Source organism: Channa argus, chromosome 19, assembly GCF_033026475.1.
Source record: "Channa argus isolate prfri chromosome 19, Channa argus male v1.0, whole genome shotgun sequence".
NCBI lineage: Eukaryota > Metazoa > Chordata > Actinopteri > Anabantiformes > Channidae > Channa > Channa argus.
The window spans coordinates 17,328,761-17,351,794 of NC_090215.1; the positions used below are offsets into that span (position 1 = coordinate 17,328,761).

General features: G+C 41.0%; 1 protein-coding gene across 6 annotated transcripts in view; it reads left to right on the forward strand.

Moving 5' to 3' along the window:
* The window catches only part of dpp6a (dipeptidyl-peptidase 6a), a 171,183-nt gene that overhangs the window by 113,302 nt on the left and 34,847 nt on the right, over window positions 1-23,034 (forward strand). For all 6 annotated transcript variants that reach the window (XM_067485862.1, XM_067485864.1, XM_067485865.1 and 3 more), the window contains 2 exons: window positions 8,953-9,067; window positions 17,046-17,144. In XM_067485862.1, coding sequence (XP_067341963.1) covers window positions 8,953-9,067; window positions 17,046-17,144 — 214 coding nt within the window. The remainder of the gene's footprint in view (window positions 1-8,952; window positions 9,068-17,045; window positions 17,145-23,034) is intronic.

Here is a 23,034-nt window from a genome sequence, read left to right on the forward strand (position 1 = left end):
TGTATTGTCCTTGTTCCCTAAAGGAGACTTGTGTTAAGGCTGACAAAATGGAGAAAAAAATGTGATTATGCATCGTACGTAAAGTGTGTATATATAACTCATGTTTGCCAAGCAGAAGGTCTGTGGCTCGAGAGGATGCTTGCAGATAAAAACTTAAGCCACTCTTGGTGTTTCCATAGTGATGTGGGGAAAAAAATACAAAGATGTGATTAATTGCCGCTACATGATGCACACTTGCATATCAATGGGCATTTTGCTTACGGCTGCGTCAGAAACCATATTTCATATTATCACTTAAGTTGTTAGTGCTCCAGGATTTTGTTGATCATGGTGAATCTGAATCAAGTTCAGGTGCGACCTCGCTACAGCAGCTCTGTGCCATCCACACCGACTCCTCCACTGGCAGTGAGTATTCTGTGTCGACTCACAGAGATGTGATTTAGTGCAAACTCTGCAGAGAGGGGTCAGCTGACGGCGGCAACCTCCCAGCATCTCTCTAATGGACTGGAAGAGATTCACTCGCAAATCAAACAAACCAGGCGGAAGGAGCTCGAGCACATGCGAGGACACACACACACACACACACACACACACACACACACACACACACACACACACACACACACACACACACACACACATTGTCCAGTTGGAAATTAATTCTCTTTCTCTGAGTTAAAACAAACAAACAAAACACAAGACAGCTTGTTTAGTTGCAGCCCTGTCACTGCAACTTGTTGTATGCCAACAAACAGGATTGTTTGAATGGGGTTGGATGTAATCACAAAGCATTGATGTTCTCCGACCTGTGAAGCACGGAGCTGGAGGCAAAGCCCCTGATTTAGAAAACTTTTTATTCGAAGATTAAAAGTCTGAGCGAGAGAGATGCAAGAGAAAATCCATCTGTGCTTAAAACCACAATTCGGATTTGGATTTGAGATTAATCTGCTCATATTCTTGCAGAAGTGAAGTCCATTGGAGGAGGACGAAAGAAGCAGAGATTCAAAGCCCCTCTATGTGGGCATTAGAATCCCATTTTGAGCGCTGTCAAACTAGTCTGAAATGACTCCATCTTTGTTTGGAGTGGTAGGTGAAGGCTACTGTTTTACATAAATGTTCATCATGTTAGTACTGACTTAAACAGACAACTTAATATTAATGTGTACCTACTCGCATGTCACAGCACTGAGCCTCAAGCTGCTTCCTCATTTTCTTTCGGGATTAAAGTGTCGCCTAAATGTTTCATTAGTGTTTCCCAGCGGTTCCTGATATCAACTCCTGTTCCCACGAGTTGCATCTGACAACTTCGGACCTTGTCACGCTGAGAGACATCACTCCAATTATCTTATGATTTGCATCTGTTGTCGAACAGCCTGTAGCCGACACAAGGTTACAGGTTTGATCCACTTAGTTGCCAACTTGTGTTTGCTAACAGCTTGTGCCGTCTCGTGTCTTGTCAAAGTGTCAGGGAGCAAGTCCCTGAACTTCTGGCTCCCTTGTATGAGTCTCTGTGGATAAAAGCACGAGTTTAAATCACGTTAGATAAAAGTTAAAACGCTGTCTGACTCAATTCTGTTCCTGCAAAGTTTGACTTTAGCAGAAAAGTGCGCTGTTCTCTGCTGTAGTGTGGTGTTGGGATTAATATGCTAATGACTGTGATATTTTAATAACTATTATGCATTTTATAATTATGCATGAGAGTACAGAAATATATGCAGACACACACACAAGTGACAGCACACAGGCCCTTAGATAACACTGTAATTCTTAGTGAGCTCAATGAGAATATGTGGTCGTCATCATCCGGAGCCGCGACTTCATCCTCAGGGAGGATACATATACACAAACAAAAGACATTTAATTAAAACCATATTATGGTTTTTATAAAACTATAGAAGTAGTTAGCCCCAGGCTAACTGGCTGCCTACAGGTGGCCGGCTGAACTGAGCCAATTGCAGCGGAGCGGTTGTGTTCTGGCAGTAATGCCTGACGGATTTGCTTAAGCTTTTTACGGATAGATTTGGGCCAGTTTTTGGTGCATTTAGCCGCATTTGGAGCGACTATGGTCCACGACCCCAGATAACCAGCTGAATTGGGCCAGTTGCAGCTTAGTGTCAGTGGGCTAGGTTGCGTTCGGGCCCAGTGTATTTAGACTGATACAAACTGCGCCTTGGCCAGATTAGGTCTTCTGGTCAAACCTTTCATGTTAGACAATTTGCAGTACTGTAAAATGGCAGACTTTTCACACATAAACCAGACCAAGTTGCCAACACTTCATATTTCAATTAAGCTGAGTTCAACGTGCCAGTAGCTGCATTGTGACTGAGGCAATAATTAATAAATTGCTCTACTGATTACAATTGTTCATGAACCTGCGTGATATAGAAGCCTGGTGAAGTGAGTTTATATTGATCGAGTCAGTTATGAGTAAATTGAGTTTGGTAAAGGAAGAATTCCGCCCTGGTTAAATCCAGGTCTGCCACTGCTCAGTTTTCACTAAATGCACCTTCTGTAATACTTCAGGTTTAGTACTCCAAATATAGATGGATCGACTGCCTGCGAGCGTTGCTTCCCGTGCTCCCTCGTGCTGTTTAAAACTCTTTAGAAGTGTTCAATTCACTTTGGTAGTTGTGTACTTGGAGAGGCCTTGGCGCAGTGGCCCGTTTTACACACTTGTGTCTGAATCAACAGTGACGATGCCTGTGCATGCTCTGCAGATTTAAACATGACAGGCACTGTGAACTAGAAAACACCAGTATCTTGTTTATATCCAAGTTTGAACCTGGATCCATCTACATTTTCCCCATTTTTTTTTTTTTTTTTTTTTTTTTCCCCCGCTTACTTTCTGTCATGTTTTGGTCACGCTTCAAGCTTCTCTGTCAGTGAATTCTCCTGCAGCCTTTCCAACATGTTATTTATTTGATGTTCCTCTCGTCGTCCTCCTCCCTGATCACTTTATACCTCATCTCTCTTCTGCAACTCACTTATAATCATCCCGTCATTACTTTGGCTTGTAAGGTGCACCTAATTAGTCCAATCATTAGTATAATTACAAATTACAGAGGCATGATCGGGAAGGGTAGGAAAGGTATTCAGAGTGTGACTGTACCCTCGTTCAAAATGAATAAATGATTACTGTGTCCAGGCCTGAAAAACGGGAAAGAGTGACTCAAGTTCCTGGGGGAGCTGTTGGAAGCCTGCAGCGTCTTCACGCTGTGTCTGTTGGTTGGTGCGGCAGCAGCAGAGCTACAAAAAATGTACTGTTGTTGGACCGAACAGGAAAGTTTTCTGCCTCTTGCTTCTTCTAGACAGGGGTGATGCTGATGACGCAAACTGCATTGTCTCGGTTTTCTGTCAATAAAGGTAAAAAGGCCACAAACGTTTGCTAACCTTTTTATTTTTTGTTTTGTTTTGTTTTTTTGTCTCCATAGTCAGAAAGGTTGAGTGGATCTAAAGGATGGAATGGAAAGATGGAATTTTCTCCTGGAAAGGAGTTTTTGGCCTACGTGGTTTTGTGCTTCACAGAGGTTTGCTGATTGTTGAGTAACCGATAATGTAACAAAATTGCATAAGTGTTTAGGTACCAAATACCCAATTCCAAATGGCTTTTCCTGCACAGTGTGAGGCCAAAGAGATCAGCTTTGCTTGAGGTTGTTGTACAGGCTGCATTACAGAATGTGTGCACACACAGATAAGATTGTTAAAGAAACCATACCTATGCCCAGAGTGCAGATCCATTTGCCTAGAACACATAATGAGAGTCATTGCTCTGCATTGCGTGAGGATTTCTGTCTTCTCTTTTATTGTGCAGTACACAGACTGTCGTCTCTGTGCAGTTGCATATCCCATCATTGCATGTAAGTTGTTGCTCTCCACAGAGCATTTCCCCTTCTGTAAATCCCACTCAGTCACATGCTGTATCGACCACAGCATTCGTCAGTGGGCTTAATAAAATCTCTGTTAGGGTTTGCAACTGTGGAGGGAAAGGAATAGGTCTATATTCCAGATAGAAGGCCCTAGTCGGCCTATAGATTTGTACTGCCTTAAACAAAAAAAAAAAAAAACGAGGAGAGCAATGGTATAAAAAGGGTGATACATCTCAGATTGAGTTAAACCAACAAACAAACCCCCCCAAAAAATAAAAACATACTGGGCATTCAGAGGAGAAGCTTGTATGATCTCTGCTTTTTCCTGACAACCTGGAAGCACTGATCAAAGACATTATCTCAAACTCCCACCAGACACTGTCAAGCAGATCACCTTTCACCACACTCACCTTCTTGGATCATGCACAAATAAAGACAAGCACCAAATATGGACCAACTTCCTACTGAATTTATTTGATGGGCATAGGTAATACTCATCGTACAACCCTAATTCAAACAAAGTTGGGACAACGTGTAAAACTTAAATAAAAACAGAATGCAGTGATTTTCAAAGCTTATCAACCCAAATTTTATTCACAATTGAAAATAAACAATATGTCAGATGTTGAAACTGAGACTTTTTACCATTTTATGGTAAATATTAGCTCATTTTGAATTTGATGTGGTGTTTTTTTATCAATTCCTTTCTGGGCTCTGCTCTTATTGATCCATACATGGATCCATGTGCCTGCTCATCTTAGCTGCTATGATGCCTGACAGTAGCTTCCATGTTGCGCAGACGCAGGTTATCGGGTGGTAGTTGGATGGGACTGTTCCCTTCTGGGGGTCCTTCAGGATCAGGGCGGTTTGGCCTTCAGTTAAACATTCAGAGTTGGTTCCATCCACTAGTAGCCTATTCATGTGTGCCGCCAGGCGCTCATGGAGTGAGGTTAGCTTCATTAATCAGTAGGCATGGATCACGTCAGGGCCTGGTGCTGTCCAGCTCTTCAAACTTGTGAACCTCTCTTGGATGTCTGTCATTGTGATGGTTACTAAATCACAGGAAGCTTCCTGTGGTCTGCGGTCAAGTCCCCCAACCACTGGGCATTGTTGATATGTGATGCCTCCTCCTCCCATATGCTTTTCCAGTTTTCTTCAGTCTCCGGCCTTGGTGGGTCTGCTGTCATGTTATTACCCTGCCACTGGGAGTACACCTCGAAGGGCTCGGTGGAGAACATCCTGATTATTTTCCTGGTTTCACCTTCTCTGGTGTACCTCTCTAGCCAGGCAGCCAGGGGCTGTGAGCCTTTGCTTGGCAGTCTCCAAGGCCTCCAAGGTGTGAACAGTTTGTTGTGCTTCTTCATCGGGCCTTTCTGCAATTCTGATATTTGGCTAACATCTCTCCTCATCTTAGCCTCCAACCTCTGGTATGTGCGTGTGTTATATTTAGATATTATATAGATGTTTACTTTATTAGTATCAGATCATCAGTTATTTAATCGATACATCAATCAAGGACATTTGATGGTTACCCTCACATTTAAGTGCTCACATCCCTGCCGCTTGTAGTTCTGCTAATGCTGCGCACTCACTATAATTTTCAACATATTGTCATGTGTTCTGTGCGTCATATTATAAATTATTTAAATATACTAATGAAAATACACTTGTGGTTTACTGCACATACATGTTACCACCGTGACTTTTTTGTTGCAGTTATGAGCTGCCACTGGTAAAATTAGCAGCAAGGCTGAATGGAAACACTGTATCCAGCTCTTCACACATCCATGGTCACCACCAATGAAGCCAGCACATAGCCAGAGGGCAGTGATCGGACAGTTTGTTGTTCTGCTGTGTAACACAGATGATGCCTTTTCTTCTCACCTCTCATTTCACCTCTTCATAACAGGTCTATTTCTTGCCAGATCTGTGCGGGTTATGTTTTATTAGGATACACAGAGTATTAGTAAAGCTGGAGTTTTTCAAAGGCTCTGGGAGAAAAAGCCGTATTGTTCTCTGGATAAAACAGATTTGATGACTGACTGGAAATCACTCGCAGTGGCAGAATAACTCTACGTTCTCCTGCATGGTTCAATTCTATACAAAAGATGAGCAGCTGTTTGAAGTTATTTTGTTCAATAAGTTTCAGCATTCTGGCAAAGACTGACCATGAAAGTGTGCAATAGTTACGAAACTGGTAAATAACTCAGTAGTTCCTCTTGGGGTCCTGGGTGTATCCTTAATGAATCTGGAGACCCCGGAAGGGCTTTTTTATTTTTTTTTGGTTGTTGTTCCCAGTTCCAGCTGCCACACATTGAAAATTTCATACACCTTTTGATTTTTGCCTCTAACTGGCTATTTGTCTAAAGTAGCAAAGGCTCATACGTATTGTAATATTGATTCCATTCCCATCAAGTTACTATTACTATGCTGTTTTTCTTTAACAATATCATTAAAAGAAACTTTTCACATGCGAGCTTGTGGGAGTTTCAGTATCAGTAGCTGCCCCCAGTTCATAACTACTATGTCTACTCTAATCACATCTGCACTTTTCTCACAAAGTGAATAGCTATATTTGAATCATATGGACGCCTTCCATGTTGATAAGTCTTTTGTCCTTGTCTCTGCTCTGTGGCCATCACCTCTCTGAAATACAGCAATACAGCCAACTAACTGGTTCCCGTTTCAGTGATAATGGGTAATAGGGAGTCTGGTAAACAGTCCCTGTACTCTTATCTTCAAGCTAATGATGTCTTGGGCTCTTTTCAATTAAGGTGTGAATGAGGTCACTAAAAGGTTTGCTTCATAGCTCAGCCATTCAGCTTCATTAAAGCCTTAGTGTGTATTCATTAACATCTCAGCCACAGGTCCCCGAAGCACATGTTCTGCTTCGTTCTTTTCATCCTCTTTAAACTAATTAAGAATTTATTAGGTTCTCCACTAACCGTTTGGGCTCAAGACCCTTTATGCAAGTCCCATGTCGGCTGTGGGCTTTTGCTGGGTGCTTGTTTATGTGTTAGCCAGACCACTCAGTTGCTTTGTCTTAAAGGTCTCACGTTTATCTACAGTGTTTTGTTGTTGCTGTATTTGCTGAACTGCCACAAATTACTTTCACTTTCATAATTACTGAGATCTACTCCCGATTCTTTTTTTTTTTTATATCTGCAGTGTAGATTTGAGTAGATTTAAAAAATGTAGTCATTACTTGTTCACGCACAGCATTGATATATATATGGTAACTTCATTACATACATCATTAAATGCGCTTAAGTTAAAGGACGCCTGCACTGATTTTGAACTTGCTTCGTTTGGTTCTAGTTTGAGTAGGACATGTACATAAAGGACTTTCCAATCACTTCCCTATATCAAAATATCTGTCTACTTCTAGCTGAAAAATGCCTCCAGATGACATCACTTGGAGGAACCTTCAGTTCAGATTATGTCGTCTTGTTGCACTATGGCGTTTGTAACCATGGTCAACCTCCCCCAGATGACACCATCTGAACTCTTAATGGTGAAAAACTCCTCTGGGTGATGTCATCTGGAGGAGTTTCTCAGCTAGAAGCTGAGAAATATTTTAGTATAGGGCAGTCAGAGGGAAGTTTAGAAGCATCAATGTACATTTACGCCCTAAACTTAAACCATATAAAGCAAGTTGAAACATGGTGAAGTCGCCTTTTAAGGAAAAGCTTAGCTTAAATAAGGCTGTTGCACTTCCCAAGAATAGCAACACGTACCTGTCGGCCGCTCTGAGAAACTGGGCTGTGGGCTGATTTCACAGCGCTGAAAATGTAGTTTGGATACACTGACCACCTCTGCTAAATCTAAATGGGTGCTGGTTAACATGAAACGATTTCAAAGCTGATTAAAACGGCAGCTCTGAGCAACTTACACGATTCCTATTAACCTGGGAAGGTACCTACTCTGAACTAGGAGCTAAAAGACTCATTTGTAGTTCTTGTGGTTTGGGCACACAATAAATAATAAAGCAACAAAAAAACTATGGAAAAGCTCCTCAGATCTAAAACTGCCAATAGTGACTTTCCAAACAGAACATCTGCACAAAACTCTTTAGCCCATTTTAGCACAAAATTTCCAAAACTTGCATTTTCTTCATTAATTTACAATCTTCAAAATTCTTTTTGCAAAGCACTATAACTTAACTCATATATATCCATTGATATTCACAACCAATGTGAAAACATTAAAACAGGCTACAGTTGTTTCATTTTAGATGTGGAAGGATGCATTTGAAGTTTTGCATTTGATTGTGTAAAATAAATCCTGCTCCCATCAAGATTTTCTGACAGTTATTCACAGCTGCTGACTGGACTGTTTGGAAGTGTTATTATACTGTAAAACTTTAGTGCTCATTAAACCTTTTGATGAACCTAGCTCCCCGCCGCACACCCCCGTTTCGGCAAAGCATTATTTGTTTTGGGTACGAACAAGAAGCGTAATTATGCTTTCTCTCCCTTTTCCTCATTTCAGATCCTGCACCAGTATTTTGTCTAGAGCGATTTTCCTCCTTTAAAACTCACTTTTCACTTATATCCGTATTAGAATGCAATACGTTCATTTGTTTCTGGATTTGTCTGTCACAAAGAAAGGTTGCTCATAACTCAGACTCCTTTCCCCAACCCCAAAGCTTCACTCTGCACTGCTGTCAAGCATGCAATTCACCAACGTGTCGTAGGCTCCATTTTTATCTGTCACATTCGTTTGCGGGTGATGGCCACTGATGTTCGGCTCATTAAGAATTCTCCCCCCCTCCCTCTCCCCCTCCCTCTCCCGATGCTGCTGCTGCTGCTGTGTCTCCTTGAGAGCCAAGAAACTGCGGTTCACGTTCGTCCTTGACTGGCACCCCACATCTTTTCTTTTCACAAGTTTGCCATTTATGCTGCCTCTGTTTCATTCTCTTTTTTTTTTTTACTTCAGTGCTTTTTGATGTTTCATGTAGTTCTCTCTTGCTTCTTTTTCACATTTTCCCTTTCTTCATTTTCCTGTTCATTTACTGACTGTCTAATAGTCTTTTTTTTAGGTTTCTGACCATGCCTTTTCTCTTCCTCCCCGTCTCTCCCTGTAGGAGCTGGTGGGCAGTAACTCGCCGCAGAGGAACTGGAAGGGAATAGCGATCGCCCTTCTTGTCATTCTGGTCATCTGCTCGCTGATCGTCACCTCCGTCATCTTGTTGACACCAGGTACATGGTGCAGGAGGAGGGGCCACAGCACCACACAGCACTGTTTACATGGCTATTATTATGCATAGACATGGCCATTGGGTTTCAAAATCAATCTCGTCACAAATTATCAAATTATGCAAAGAGTAGTGTGGGGGTGGGGGTTGGGGGGCACCCTCTCATGCAATATTTGCATTGTCACCCACTGTAATGTCACAGTTAACCGCCACATGGGAATATTTAGTGAAGGTCAGTAAATCTCGCTGAAGTCACTTTCTTTAAAAACAATCTGTCTCCTTCACTTACACACACACACACACACACACACGTTGGACTTCTAAAATGTACTTATTTGAAGGGTTTTATTATTATTTTAAGGCCTTATTTAAGGCTGAGGCTTTTGTTTCAGTCACCTTCAGGCTTTCTGTTTGCCAATTTACATGAAACTTTCATCAGTAGGCCATCTGTTCATATCCAGCCTCATAAAGGTCCTTGATCTGGTTTTATATGCTGCCACAGTCAAATCAGTCAATACAACTGCTGATGTGTGTGCACTGTAATTCAGTTTCAATGACAGTAATCACGGTGCCCCTGTTTATCGTCTTCTGTCACAGACAATTGCAGGTAATGGTTCCTAGAATTGTGGGGGCGTGCTGGCAAAGCAGGGTCAGCGATTATAAAAGAAATCTTTTCTGCATAATCCCCAGAGATCTAGGATCCAGATCATCGGGGCAGAAAAATCGCAGATGCAGACCTTAGCGCAGCAGCAGGTGTCAAAGCAGCAAAACCGCCTCGTCACCGCCTGGCGGTGACCTGTTCCTGTCCCACCGTGTGTGTTGTGTAATCAGATGAACTCGGGCTGTTTAATCTGCCACTTCCAAATAAGGCGGCCCGGAGGGAGAGAGGTGAAGAGTGGAGGCTGGGCAGGTGTTGCCTCCACCGTGTACCTCACCCTAATCTGTCCCCCTCCCTGCGTTGGCTCTGTGTGCTCAAGCGGAACTCCTGTTCCGCTCCAAGTCTCGACACAAGCTCGGGTCCTTGAAACAACTCTGAGCCCTTCAGCAGACAGTGTGTCAAAGTAGAGTGTCTGTAGGCGATATTTGGCATTTTAGAGACTTTTTGGAAATTGGTATTCTCTGTCCCTAAATGTTCTTTAAAAGAGCTGTGGATTAATTAGGTGTCCTGAGCAGCTGGACCTGAGCTGCAGCATCCTGAAGATGCTGCAGCTCCATAATTTAATCCTCAAGGACAGCGATTTGTTTTTGCAAAGACCCTTTTATTTTTGCTTCTTCTCTTGGCCATCGATTTCAGCACGGAGCGTTAATTAAATCGGTGGATTCTCCAAAGTCAAAAATGGAAAAGTTTACCACACACGGACCACGCTGTTTGAAGCATGCGGCCTCTTTTCTGCTCAGATGGCCGTGTACTGTGGCGTCCTTCTTTTTGGACCCGCTACATCTTTTGCACGATCCACATCTTGGCGGTGAACTCTATTGACGTCTCGGTGAACTCTACTTAGAAGATGAAAGGAGCAAGGCTATGTTTTTTCTTTTGTTTTTTGTGTTTTTCCAGTCATAAAAGAAGTAATTGTGGAGACAAACACTGTGGTGTGTTATTGGCCTTAACCAGGTATTTAAATTGCCAATAACAACTGAAATGTAAATCGTATTTCACATTTTACTGATGAATATCTCTCTAGAGGCGGGCTGTGGCATTCTTATCTCTGCATTATTGCTGTCTCAAGGAATTTGCTGCATTGGCCTCTTAAGATGAATTCCTCCGTGTATGATGTGAACAAAATGAATGTTGCAAGAAGGCCTTGATTTTCTAAACCTCTCCTGTAAATTAGTCAAAAATATGCCCAGTGTACAACCTTGTTTTGGTTTGGTTTGGGTTTTTTTGCAGCATATACACTGCAAAACATCTTGGGATGGAACATGACATTTTTTCCCAAAAAGGCACTAGTTTAAAAATTAAGATTTCAGTTGCTTAAGTGCGCAAAAATGACATGACAAGAGGACAAATGTTTCGCAGTGCAAATGGGCTCAGGAGTGCAAGGTACATCACAAACACTGTGTAACTGTTTAAGTGCTTTAGGGAGGATTTTCCTATTAAAATGCTAAATCCAACAATCATTCAGAGCAACACATTTAGCTGTAATTACTCTTGGAGGAGGAACATTTTGGGAACAAAGGCATCCCACACTGAGCAGCAAAGTGTGCAGCAGTGCAACTCATGTGAGGAGTTATGAGATAGCGTGTTGTTTCCACTCAGTTAGGAGGGTTTGTTGATGGATGTTCCTCTGCCAAACAGGCCAGCCACTTTCTAACTGCTCCTGACAACCACTTTGTTCACTCTCTAACACACACACACACACACACACACACACACACTTTCGGTCTCCTTTTGCTTCTCAGGCGAACTGCATCTGCTGTAACTGATAGCTCCATATTACTGAGAGGCTCCCCTCTCCCTCACATTAAAACAACTAGGTCAGATGCTCGCTATTGGCATCTGGGTATTCGTCAGAGTTACGGATGCCAGGCTGACTGACAGAGTGACAGCTATTGGCATCACGTGCTGTGCTTAACTTCATGCCATGTCTCCACGTCGGTGAGATGATTGCATGAAGCCCGCGTTCAGGATAACGAATGGCTCCTTCAGTGGCATTCAACAGCAGTCCCCGTCTATTTTACAGGGTGGCACCTTTTTGTAAATCATTTTAAAGGTTTTAAAGTCAAATAAAATTAAAACCTTTAGGAACTGTACCTAAAAAGGCTAATGGTGTGTTTATGAAGTCTTTGTTCAGTGTCAAAAATGCATAACTTATGTACCATTTTTAACTTGGAATAGTCCTAAAACAAATAACACTAAACAGTTGGAAAGATGTAAAAATCCATCTTTTGCAACTGCTACAAAATTCCATCATGACAAAATGTACGTAACCAGCTTAAATGTACATAATAATATTTTATCTGCTTATCGATATAGATATGCATAGATGTCTGAACAATTCTGGCTTACAACAGGAAAGAAATTATATCTTAAATTGATTGAAGCCGTCAGTCATATTCTGAGAAGCTGGGTGGTCCATTCACCCATGATTTTTTATTTTTTTTGTTCGCTACATATTGTATATTTACAATCTGATTTTGTAAAAAAAAAAAAAGAAAAAAAAAGTTAAGTATAAATTCTACATCTGTTTGAGGTAAGAACTGATTTGCTTCTGTTTATTAACAAGCGTACACATAGATTGTAGGATGCAGTTTTACAAGTCACCTAGTATCTGTCTAAACTGACAATTTATTCAAAACCAAAGTTTCTCTTTCCCAACTGTGTACATGTCAGGATAAACTCTGATGCATGTTTTGGTCTTAAGGGCTTTTTTTTTTTTTTTTTTTTTTTTTCAGTTAACATTTGGCTTTAGTTAACCAAATTGGATTTCCCCTTGTAGTTGTTGTTCAAATTCTTTTTATTGTGAAGGAAATGAGAGCTTGTGTTTAAAGTAGCTTAGTTTCTCTCTAAATACTCAAACTCAATCTATGATCGCTGAAGATCTGAGGGCAGCAGGAAAAAAACGCAGTGAACATATTACGGACATGTTATTATCGCCTTATAAAGCTGATTAGCCTGCTTGGCATCCATCTGAATGTTAGCCCAATATTCACTTGCCTTTTCTCTTCAGGGAATTTTATTTAGCAGCCAACAGCTGTGTAGCACTGGGTTTACCAACATGTCCACCAAAATGCAATAATTCGTTTATTTATTCTTTATTTTTTTTCAAGCTTTATGCTGAAACAAACTACCTGCAACAGCCTCAATCAGCCCTGAGAATGGTGACCCACAAAAGTACCCTGGCACATAAATCTGAAGCTGTGAGGTTGAGATGCTAACCTTTAGTTTTGGAGTCTTACTGTATTTAATGGCTTTCTGTTAGTCTACTGAATTCAAAGGAGGTCATTAGCATTTAGACCACTTGTTGTGTGAGCCGACCCTGCTGGGGCTTCTTGTTCCCTTTTTTCAGCCTGATCTCAGCCCTCTGTGAGCGGGAGACAAAGACATTCGTGACCAGAGAAAATTCATTTGCCTTTTAAGAAATTGTGCTATACGTAAAAGTGTAAACTTTCCACTGCCTGGCAGCGTCGAACTCGTACCACAAGCGCGGCTAATGATAAATTCAGCGTTTATCCTCTCTGAACAGTGCCATCTGATTGCAGGCTGCAACTTATGTGCGTTATTATGTCTCCCTGCCGTTTTAGTCTGGTGACTCTGATAATCGCGCTTAAACCTCAAGCGATGCACCGAGCAGATGCCTTCAAAGGTGTTTTTGTCCCCCATGATGCAATCGAGGAGGAGCTGAGGATCAGTGGGTGTCCGTCCATCTGTCAGGCACAATATGCCCCACATTGCGTGCACGCACACATCAGCAGACACACTATTTTGGAGCATGATGCGACTCTTTGTTGTATCCTTGCAATTTAAAGCCCCGTTGGTGAGCTCAAATTATGTATTTCTCTTTGCGACTTGGTTCTTGTCACAAAGCTTTGTTTGCTCATGCAGAGACTTTTTCTCAGCTTAGGCCACAAACCACCATCGCCATAACACATACAATAGAATAAGGATGCCCACTGTTGGCCCCAGAAGAACCGCTGTTTGTGGCCTGCGATGCATCGCGTCAGTCAATCTATAAACATTATCCATGGACATGTGATGCTATTATATCTATATCTTGGAATAGTCCTGTTTGAATTTAATATTTTTAGAACATTCAAGCTTCATTAATGTGACGCTAATCTAAGGATTTCTCTGTTATATGTAGGGTCTCAAATGTCTGGAGAGACGGTTGGACAATTCAAACTAAATATTAAACGGTGCTTTGGCAAATTTACTGTTTCAACGTATTTGCTTCAAATTCCTAAATATACATTGGAATTTCAAATCCTATAACTTATCCTCAATGATTTGTTGTAAACATTTTAGAAACTCTTGAAGCATGGATGTTGCTCTTTGAAGTTATGATTCTGACCTATGCTTCAGACTCTTCTGATCACAAACACTGTCACACTGATCCAAGCGGCTCACAATGAAATGTTACTTTGGGTTTTTTTTTGCCTTTACAACAGGGTGTAAAATGTGATGGTGTTAGCCTGACAAGTGGAAGATGTTTAGTGTCATTTCATGTCGCCAGCCTCTGTCTGAACCTCCCCCTGTCTTGTTCGTCTACTTTTTAAGGATGATTTCTCCGACAGCTGTGACACTAGGATCAAAGCATGTGTCAGATTAAAATTACAGGGGATGTGGTCACACTTTCGCTTTGCTGAAGAAGTACTTGGAGCCCTTCTTCTTGCTGCTTTAGCAGATATAGAACTCTGCTTTTGATTTTACTATTTATTTATTTATTTTTTTTTCACTGCACAGTGCGTCCATTAACAACATGTTATTGATGTTGATGATTTGCAAATGTGAATATGATATGACATGTTGGGTAATGGTTCTTCTTACGTCAAATGGTCTTGTGAAATTGTTGCGGCAACATGCTGATGATGTTGCAGTTCTAGCCCATTAGCTACAATTATATTGAGTTGGCGTCATGTGTTAGCAGTGCTGTTACTGTGGCTCGCAAGAGATTTGCTCTTTCCTTAATGTTTTTGGACATTTTGGTGTGTTGCTCCGAACAAAAGTAACTCTCACAGCTCGTTCAGCTTTTGTGGCTTCAGATTCGTTCCTTTTTCAGTCTTTCTTTAAAAAAAATAATTAAAAAAATCACTTATCCCCAATTACTTTCACCATTCACATCAACTTGTTCTCCATTGCTGGAAGTTTCTATTCTGAATGTCGTTGCTATGACAGCATAAAAACGGACACGATAAGCACAAACTGTCTCGGTGTGCTTTTTATTGGCAAAAGGAATGTACTTGTGGAAAGATTTGGTGTCTGAATTTAGACAATTTCGATTTAGATTTTTTTTAAATACAAAAAAAGCTTTTGAATTTGCATTAAGCACCTCACAGAATGTTGGCCTCTTTTCTTACTGTGAATCTAAGTGGTCACCTCTCAAACATTTGTGCCAGAGCTCTTTTAAACGAAGCCATAAGGACATATCTATAACAGAAACGCTACACGACCATAAGGTGAAACGCATAGAAGTCTGGTCAGACGTAATGTCGAGTGCAGGCAATTTTAGTTCACTGCCGGCTGAAATGTGCCAAACACCGGAATGTTCTCTTGATTGTTCAGTCCCAGAGTTTCCTCTAACTGTGAGCACCCACAGTGGGTCATTCCCACATTATGGATTTTCAAACTCCCCTAAAAGCATTTTTATTATTATTATCTGAGTTTCTGAGATGGTTTCAGTGTCATATAATGGTCTGCCTGCTGATGCTCAGCCTTTTAAATCTCGCATAGAAATAAGATTTAAATGAAACGCAAATTTCCGGGCTACAAATGGAGAAATTATGAGTGTAAATATAATTTCATTTTTCATTCTTTAATTTATTTACAGAATTTGTTCCCTCTTTGGGGTCCATGTTTGTTTGTAACGGTATAACTGTTTAATTCTGATTAACACAGTGGTGCAAATTGAGCCAAATATCACTTAAATATGGAGTTTCCTGTATTTGAATCTATTGCTAAGATCCAACTTTTAGCTCATCTACATTCTTTTCATTTTTTTACTAGCAAAAAAGCAATACACAGCTCTGTTTATATGAAGATAAACTTAATCAAATGTTTTATTAAATTTAATCGTATCATTGTTTGTTTGGTAGCCACATTGGCGCTAGATGCTGGGTTGTTGGTTAGTAATGTAAAGACATAAACTACAGCTTTTGCAGCCCGTTCTATCTGTAAGCAGCACTTATCGTATTGCTTTGGAACTTTTGTACATGTCCGTAGGTGTTTACTCAAAAGACAACACATGCTTGTAATGCTATTGCACGCAAACATGTTATATACACCATGACGGCTGCAGCATGGACGCCGACAAGCTGAGCAAAGGAGAAAGACAGTCCTCTAGCTCACATCCCTATGGCAACCAATTTGACCATCAACTGCCATATCCTGTCAAAGGGTGCACGTGCACAGACTGAAGTCTTAAAACGTAACGTAAGTCACTGTTATTTCTAAACCTCGCAAAATGTAACTTCAGACAGGAGCATAAACACCGAACCTCATAATATATTTAGCTTTTTTTTTTTTTTAGCAGTCTACCACTCGTACAGAGGTGAAATGAGTCATGCTACCAAGCAAGAGATGATTTGATGAGCACTGATGGATGAAATTAAGCCCAACTGAAATTGCAGGGGGCATCTGCTGTATATATGCACGTCTGGTCTGCTGATCGGAAGCCACACTACTTTTAATCAAAGGCCTGAGGGAGTTAAGAGGTAGATCAGCTTTGATGTTTCACTCGTGTGTTTTCGTATTGTTTTGCTTTTATTTTATATTTTTTCTGCTTTGAAAGAGCTGCAGCCTGCAGGGAAAAAAGTTAAGATGCAGTTGAAGATCACAAAAGTTCAGAAATAACAATTTATACTTTTTTTTTTTTTTTTGCTGACCGCAGTAGAAGGGAACTCCGATCTTTGTTACCATTAACGAGCATATCTTAACAAGATGTTAAGATATGCATTTTCACCCTAACTTGATTTAAACTTGATTAACTGTCACTTTTCATTGCATTTTCACAGTCTGTGGGACATGAAAAACCCAGTAATTGCTCTGCAGATTAACACCATGCTTCACCCTCCCTCCATATTTTTAATATTTGAACATCTGTTGCTGCTTCACTAATGATCAGTTTTTCGACTCGGATTAGACGGTTGGCGCATTGTTCACACTTGATTACATGAACCAAAACTCAAATCACGAGGAATGGAAGCATCAGTCTGAGCCATCTTTGCACCATTGTGTTTTTTTCCTGACTGTTCAACACGTTTAGTCGTCTTCTTTATGTAAGTGCTGCAGAATGGGCGTCTCATGTTTACCGCATGTTCTCTTACAGGTGAGGACGACCGTTTGGCTCTGAAGAGCAAGGTGACTGTTGGAGACCTCTTCAGAAAAGACTTTAAGGTTCATGACCCCAACGCCAAATGGATAAGCAGTAAGTAATCCTCTGAAATGGAAGCGTGGCAAAGGTTATTGGGTTGAAAACTAGATTTTTGTGCAATGGCAACACTGCAAAACCGTAAGGTCGTTCAAGTATTTACACATCACACGTCCGCAGTAGCTATTTTGCTGAGGTGCTGGCATCCCAGAGGGGGGGGAGGCAACTCTTATCATGTTTTTATGGCTCATGCCCGGTGACAGCTGCCGCCGGAGCCATTCTGTTTTTCAGTTGTCCATCTGTACGTCTGTCCCATTCTTTTGAATGCTAAATCTAAGGAATGTCGTCAGGGGATTTGAATATGGCAAAACACGTCCACTTGAACTCAAGGGTAAACTGATTGGACTGATAATTTAGATGTCAAGGTTACTCAGTAAAAGGCCTTAAATAGCCCACACAGTGTAAACTTGAGTACAGTTTCAGTGTTAAACCATCCAAGGATTTATAAAATCCAGAGTTGTGATAAAATCCCTGTTCAGTGTTTTCTTCTCTTAGGCACAGGCATGTTTCCTTCCTGGGATTAACACTTTCCTCTTATTCCCTTTGGATTTTGTGCAGTTTTAGGCCCAAAAAAAACCCCTTAAACTTTTCATCTTGATCTCCCAAACATGTGCACACGTTGCTGAAGACTTCAAAAACCCATTGTGGTTCTGTACAGGCCCCACTACATGTTTCATGTGCACTTCAGCCTCTGTTTTGCCCCTGCCCCTATGGGCAGCCTGAGTCTACCGAGAAAAACAAGAAGCTCAGTGGTTAAGCTCCATTTTAGATGTAGATGCAAACAAACAGACACAATTTAGACAAAGCACCACAAAAACTAAACCAACTGTGACGACACCACAAAACTACACGGCCAACCTGCTCCGGTTTCTTATGAAACAGCTGCAACTTTAGGAAACAACACTAATAATGCTGCACTCATTAAGAAGCTGCATAATCTCACATATTGTGCTGAGCATATTACCACTAATGAAATATTTGGTTCTTGTAGTGTCTCTTTTTGCACCATTTTATTGTAGAGTTGTTTCTGTGTGTGTGTGTGTGTGTGTGGTCTTGCCGTCTGAAATTCCTCTGAATAATTTATTCCATATGCTTCAATAGCTGCCCAATTACCTGTAGCCACAACCCTCATTCTTCTTTGATCAATGACAGTGTGTGGATGCCACCGTTGTTAAAATTCATCACCACCAACAGTTTTTTTTTTGTTTTGTCTTAAATAGCAGGGCTGGGAAACTATAAACACTGACAGCAACTCAGGGAGCCAGTGTGAGAAAATGATTATGATACTTCATTTTGTATCAAGGTAAAACGGAGACTTGCCACAGCTTCACGTCTCAGCGTGGCAGTGAGGAGAATGATCGCATCTCTGAGATGTGAACCATCTGTAGAGCTGAGGGATTAATGAGGTGGATTTTGTTCTTCTCTCATGCCCGATGAAGCTGTTTCCTCCGATCACAGGAACAGAGATGGCTCATAGAAACAGTGCAGCTGCTAAATCTCATCTTGAATCCTGAAATTGCAAAGCCCCCCTTCTGTGAACGGCTATAATTAGAAAGCTGAAAGCCCATATTTATTACGTTAGTGACAGGAGGCTTCTGGTTATCAGGTATCTCAATGATGAGCTGGGTAATTGTTGGCCCGATGTCAGTGTTTGTTTTAGCTACAGGTCCCCATATGTGCTTAAGGACGAGACATCTCTCATGTGGCTGAATTGTAGCGGTAACTAGCTGTGACCCATGAAAGTCGTAAACAAATCGATCGCGCTTGAATGAGCCTTAAGGGAACATCACTGTACACAGCTGGAAGCTCACATCTGTTCCTCGCCATCCTCAAACAGTGACCAGATGTGCATGTGTGACAGAAACACAGGTAGAGCTACATAAGATCACGGTGTTTAATGAAAAATGTGATTATTCTTTTACTTGTTACGCTATTGATCCAAAAGTGTTAATTCAACATGCACCAAGAAAAAGGAAAAGCTACTGTAGTAGAGAGAGGAGCTTTGTGCTTATCCATCCATAAAGCAGCAGCTGCCATGCAACAAGGCTTGTCATTAGAAAGCAGTCCACTCTTTTATCTCCCCCCCCCCCCCCCCTTTTTTTTTTTTTTTTTGTGCTGTTGACAGGAACCATTCTTGATCTTGAGGTATTTTTAGTGTATCATTAAATACAGCTGACAAGGAGGAGAGAAAAGGGCAGAATGAGGGAAAGAGATCCATCAGCTCATTATTTTGCCTTCATTAGTGTCTTTACTAAACCAGGTGCTCTACCAACCTCCACGCTTTCACCATTGGCTGTAGAATTTTCAATAATCGCTCCTCTGTTTGGAACCTGAAATAGATTTTTTTTTTTTTTTTTTTTTTTTTTAAATCTACTTTAGCGTAGTTTTGTCTGCATTTATCAATCAGTTCTCTGGAAACTGAATATAACCTCAAGAATCCCTAATGATCATGCGTTAGGCTTTTTTTTTTTTTTTCCCCCATCAGGAAAAATGACTTTCTCCTGTCTTGTCTAAAAGTATTACCTTAGAAAATCTACTGTACTTTACTACCATTAGGTACTATTTATCTGCTCCACATAAAGATTATGATCTCTCCCTGTGCAGCCCATTCATCGTCATCATCTATCAAGCGAAACAATTTTGGTTTGGTGCAACTTGGGTCTTATTTTAGTAGCTGTGGCTGTCATGCTTCTATTTATAAGACTGTACTCGCCAAGTGTACTGCTGAATTCTGGGAATGAGGGGACGTTGCTAAAAAGGAGGTGTGAGGTGATTGAAAACGTGAGCTGAGAGATGATCGAACAGATTGTAAAAACTATTATTTAACAGAGAAAATAAAGCAAGTTGTACAATGATTACTCCAGTTGATGGTTACAGTGAGAACACCACCTTCTTTGGTGCCGTGAAGCGTCACTATGTTATTTTGGTGACTGTTACATTTTCCTAATTTATAGAAAAATGAATAGAAATGATTAGTGAAACCATATAAAGTAGTAATTTACTGTAGATGTTAGAAGACGGAGGTGGGAATGACGTCACACCCAAGCTGTAGCCAGATTAGCCTTTATTGGCAATATCACACAGTATTATACTACAGCTTTCACTCTGTTGGTGAACAGGGCAGCCATCATGAAATTTAGAGGTCTGTGTCGATGTGAAACTTCAAGACACAGGCCTACCAAGCACAAGCCCAGGGGCCCAGGAAGCCGGGTGATATTCCCAAGCAGAGAACTGACAACATGCTGATGGAAAATGACGGAGAAGACAAAAAGAAAATGACCAAATATGAATACACGATGGCCAGACATAGACAGATGGATATAAAAATGGCATCTGAAGAAGAAACACACAAATAATTGATCCAGCATGGCTAGGTTGATTAGATTTACATGTTCAAACTCTTAACTGTGCTTGTATTCTTTTCATTCTCCTCTTAAAATCATAATTTCCTTTATGCTATTATATATAACTACATACTTTTATTGACAGTAATATTTAGTCATTTTTAGTGTTTTACCACGATATCAGCTTCACCCTGCAGTCTGCATCAGTATTCTGATCATGTCCTTCAGCTATCGACGTAAGTCTCCCCGGTTAAGTAATTGCACAGTTAGCAGTCACTGCTGATATCTCACATCCACCTGTTTTTTTATTTTTTTTATTTTTTTTTTATCACTCTGTGTGAATCAAACAGACACAGCATCGGCATCACTCTCACACCACCAAGGTGAAGCCAGCCCTGCGGGACACAACGCAGGCACACCGAACAGCTGCTTGCCATTTTAATGGCCGTGTTCCTCTTGTTTGCCGTTCCAGGATGCCTCTCGTCTCGCTGATGTTTGTTAAATATGGTGAAGGGTAAGCCGTTTGTAAAGCGGACGACCGATCGGGACCTTAAAGTGTTATCGGCGTGACTTTGAGAGGGACTCGTGACTGTGATTTAGAGAGTGAAGCTTGTTTTGTCAGTGTTTGGACACGTGTGTGTGTGTGTGTGTGTGTGTGCCGGAGACTTACCTTCTTTCTGAGTGATGTACAACCGCTCATCTCTAATATTTATGGAAAACAATCACTTTGGAGAAGATTAGCCAGTTGTCTCACTCCCTTATTGACTTTTCCTAGCTATGCTCCCATGACACAACAGTGAGTAATGATGTGAACGTCATTTGTTAATGGACTTCTGCAGAACGTCTTTTTCCTACCAATGAGACATATCAAATTAGCCCATGTACTCGCTGTAACGAGCGTTTATTTGGTGTCACAGAAAATTAACCTCTGTAAAATGGTAACATTATGTGATGCAGCAAGTGCAAAGACCCCCTTCTGAGATGATCCAGTTTACTACAAATGTGACTGAAGCTTAATCTGAAAGGATGTTGTTGCACAAGCTCAAATGTAGCTTCCTCTTTCAACCTCCAGAAAGCAATGGCGTGTCATTTTCAAATTGTGTGGCCGCCCCAGTGGGTGTCGTGACAAATTCCACAGGCTCTTAGCACCTCGCTGCTAATGTCAAAACAAAGTCTCTGAAGAGTGAGGTCTCTGATCCAAGTTTTTAGCAACAAAAAGGGAAAAACTGTGCTGATTTGACTTTTTTACTCAAGGTAAAATGAAAAGGTACAGGCCCTGAAATGTACTCAGTGTAAATATGAAATATGTTTGGCACCTTGACCTTTAAATCAGAATTCAATGTTTTATTGATGAGTGGAAAAGATGAAGAAAAAACAAAACTCATTAACAAAAACGCAAACTCAACCTACACAATGGAGCAGCCAATACAGAAGCAGACATGGAAGAAAATAAACTATCATTCAGTCTTTCTCTAAAAGAAACATGTCTGAACTCAACTAAAATCTAACTGGTGTTCAAACATGATAAAAGTATAAGCATAAAAAGCTAAATGTAATGTAAATCTAATGGTCTCCTGATGACCTCTCTGTCATTGCCTTAATTTTTTGTGCCTCCAAAGCAACACAGAATATTACATTTATAGATGCACGTGTGTGTATATATGCAAGCAACATGTACAGTAAATCTCAGATACTTTGTTTCTGGCACCTACATTTATTTAACGTTTTCCAAACCATTGTTGGTTTCATGGTCTGGTCATTGTGGAAAATTTGGACATTGTGTATTTAGAGACGGTTCTATTTAGAATATGATTGACATCCTTTAAACCTAACCGACAATGGCCGCGATAGCGTCGGGTTCCAAAAATAATGCTACAGAATAGGCAATTAACATAAATGTGGTCTGCTAAGTGACCCACCGGCAGCAAGGTGGGATTCAGTGGACACTGTCTGGCCTGTAGACGACTGACTTACCCCCTGACCAACAGCCACCCGTGATAGGATGTTGTGACTTGCACACACACACATCAGTAACCGTAGAAAACCTGCCGCTTGCTCATATTTCTTTAAATCGCCGACGAACTTTTCAGATTTATTTAGCTGGACACAACGGCCAGCAAATACAGTAATGTGGCCAGAAGCACCTTAAGCATCCTCCTACGTGATGTGCACATTTTCCTACACTTTCTTTTCCATGTGCATTTCTTCTGCATCTGAAATACATGCGTATATATTCTTACTATTACTGCTGTTAGATGAGCTTCAGTAGTAGGTTTGTCCGGCCTTTAGTGAGCTCTCACACTCTGCTAGTTAAGTCCCGAAGAAACATTGTTTCACACAAGAGAAGCAGGCAAATCTTCTTGAAAAGCATCAATTGTGCTGTCTGTTTCTGCCTGCAGAGACAGACAACACAGAGAGGAAACACAGAGGTGGTGTTAATTCACACCCACACACACACTCAGAAAACAGACGTACATGAACATCAACACACATCTTAGAGGTACTTTGTCCTATTTTCAGCAGCCACAGCTACTGTAAGTACT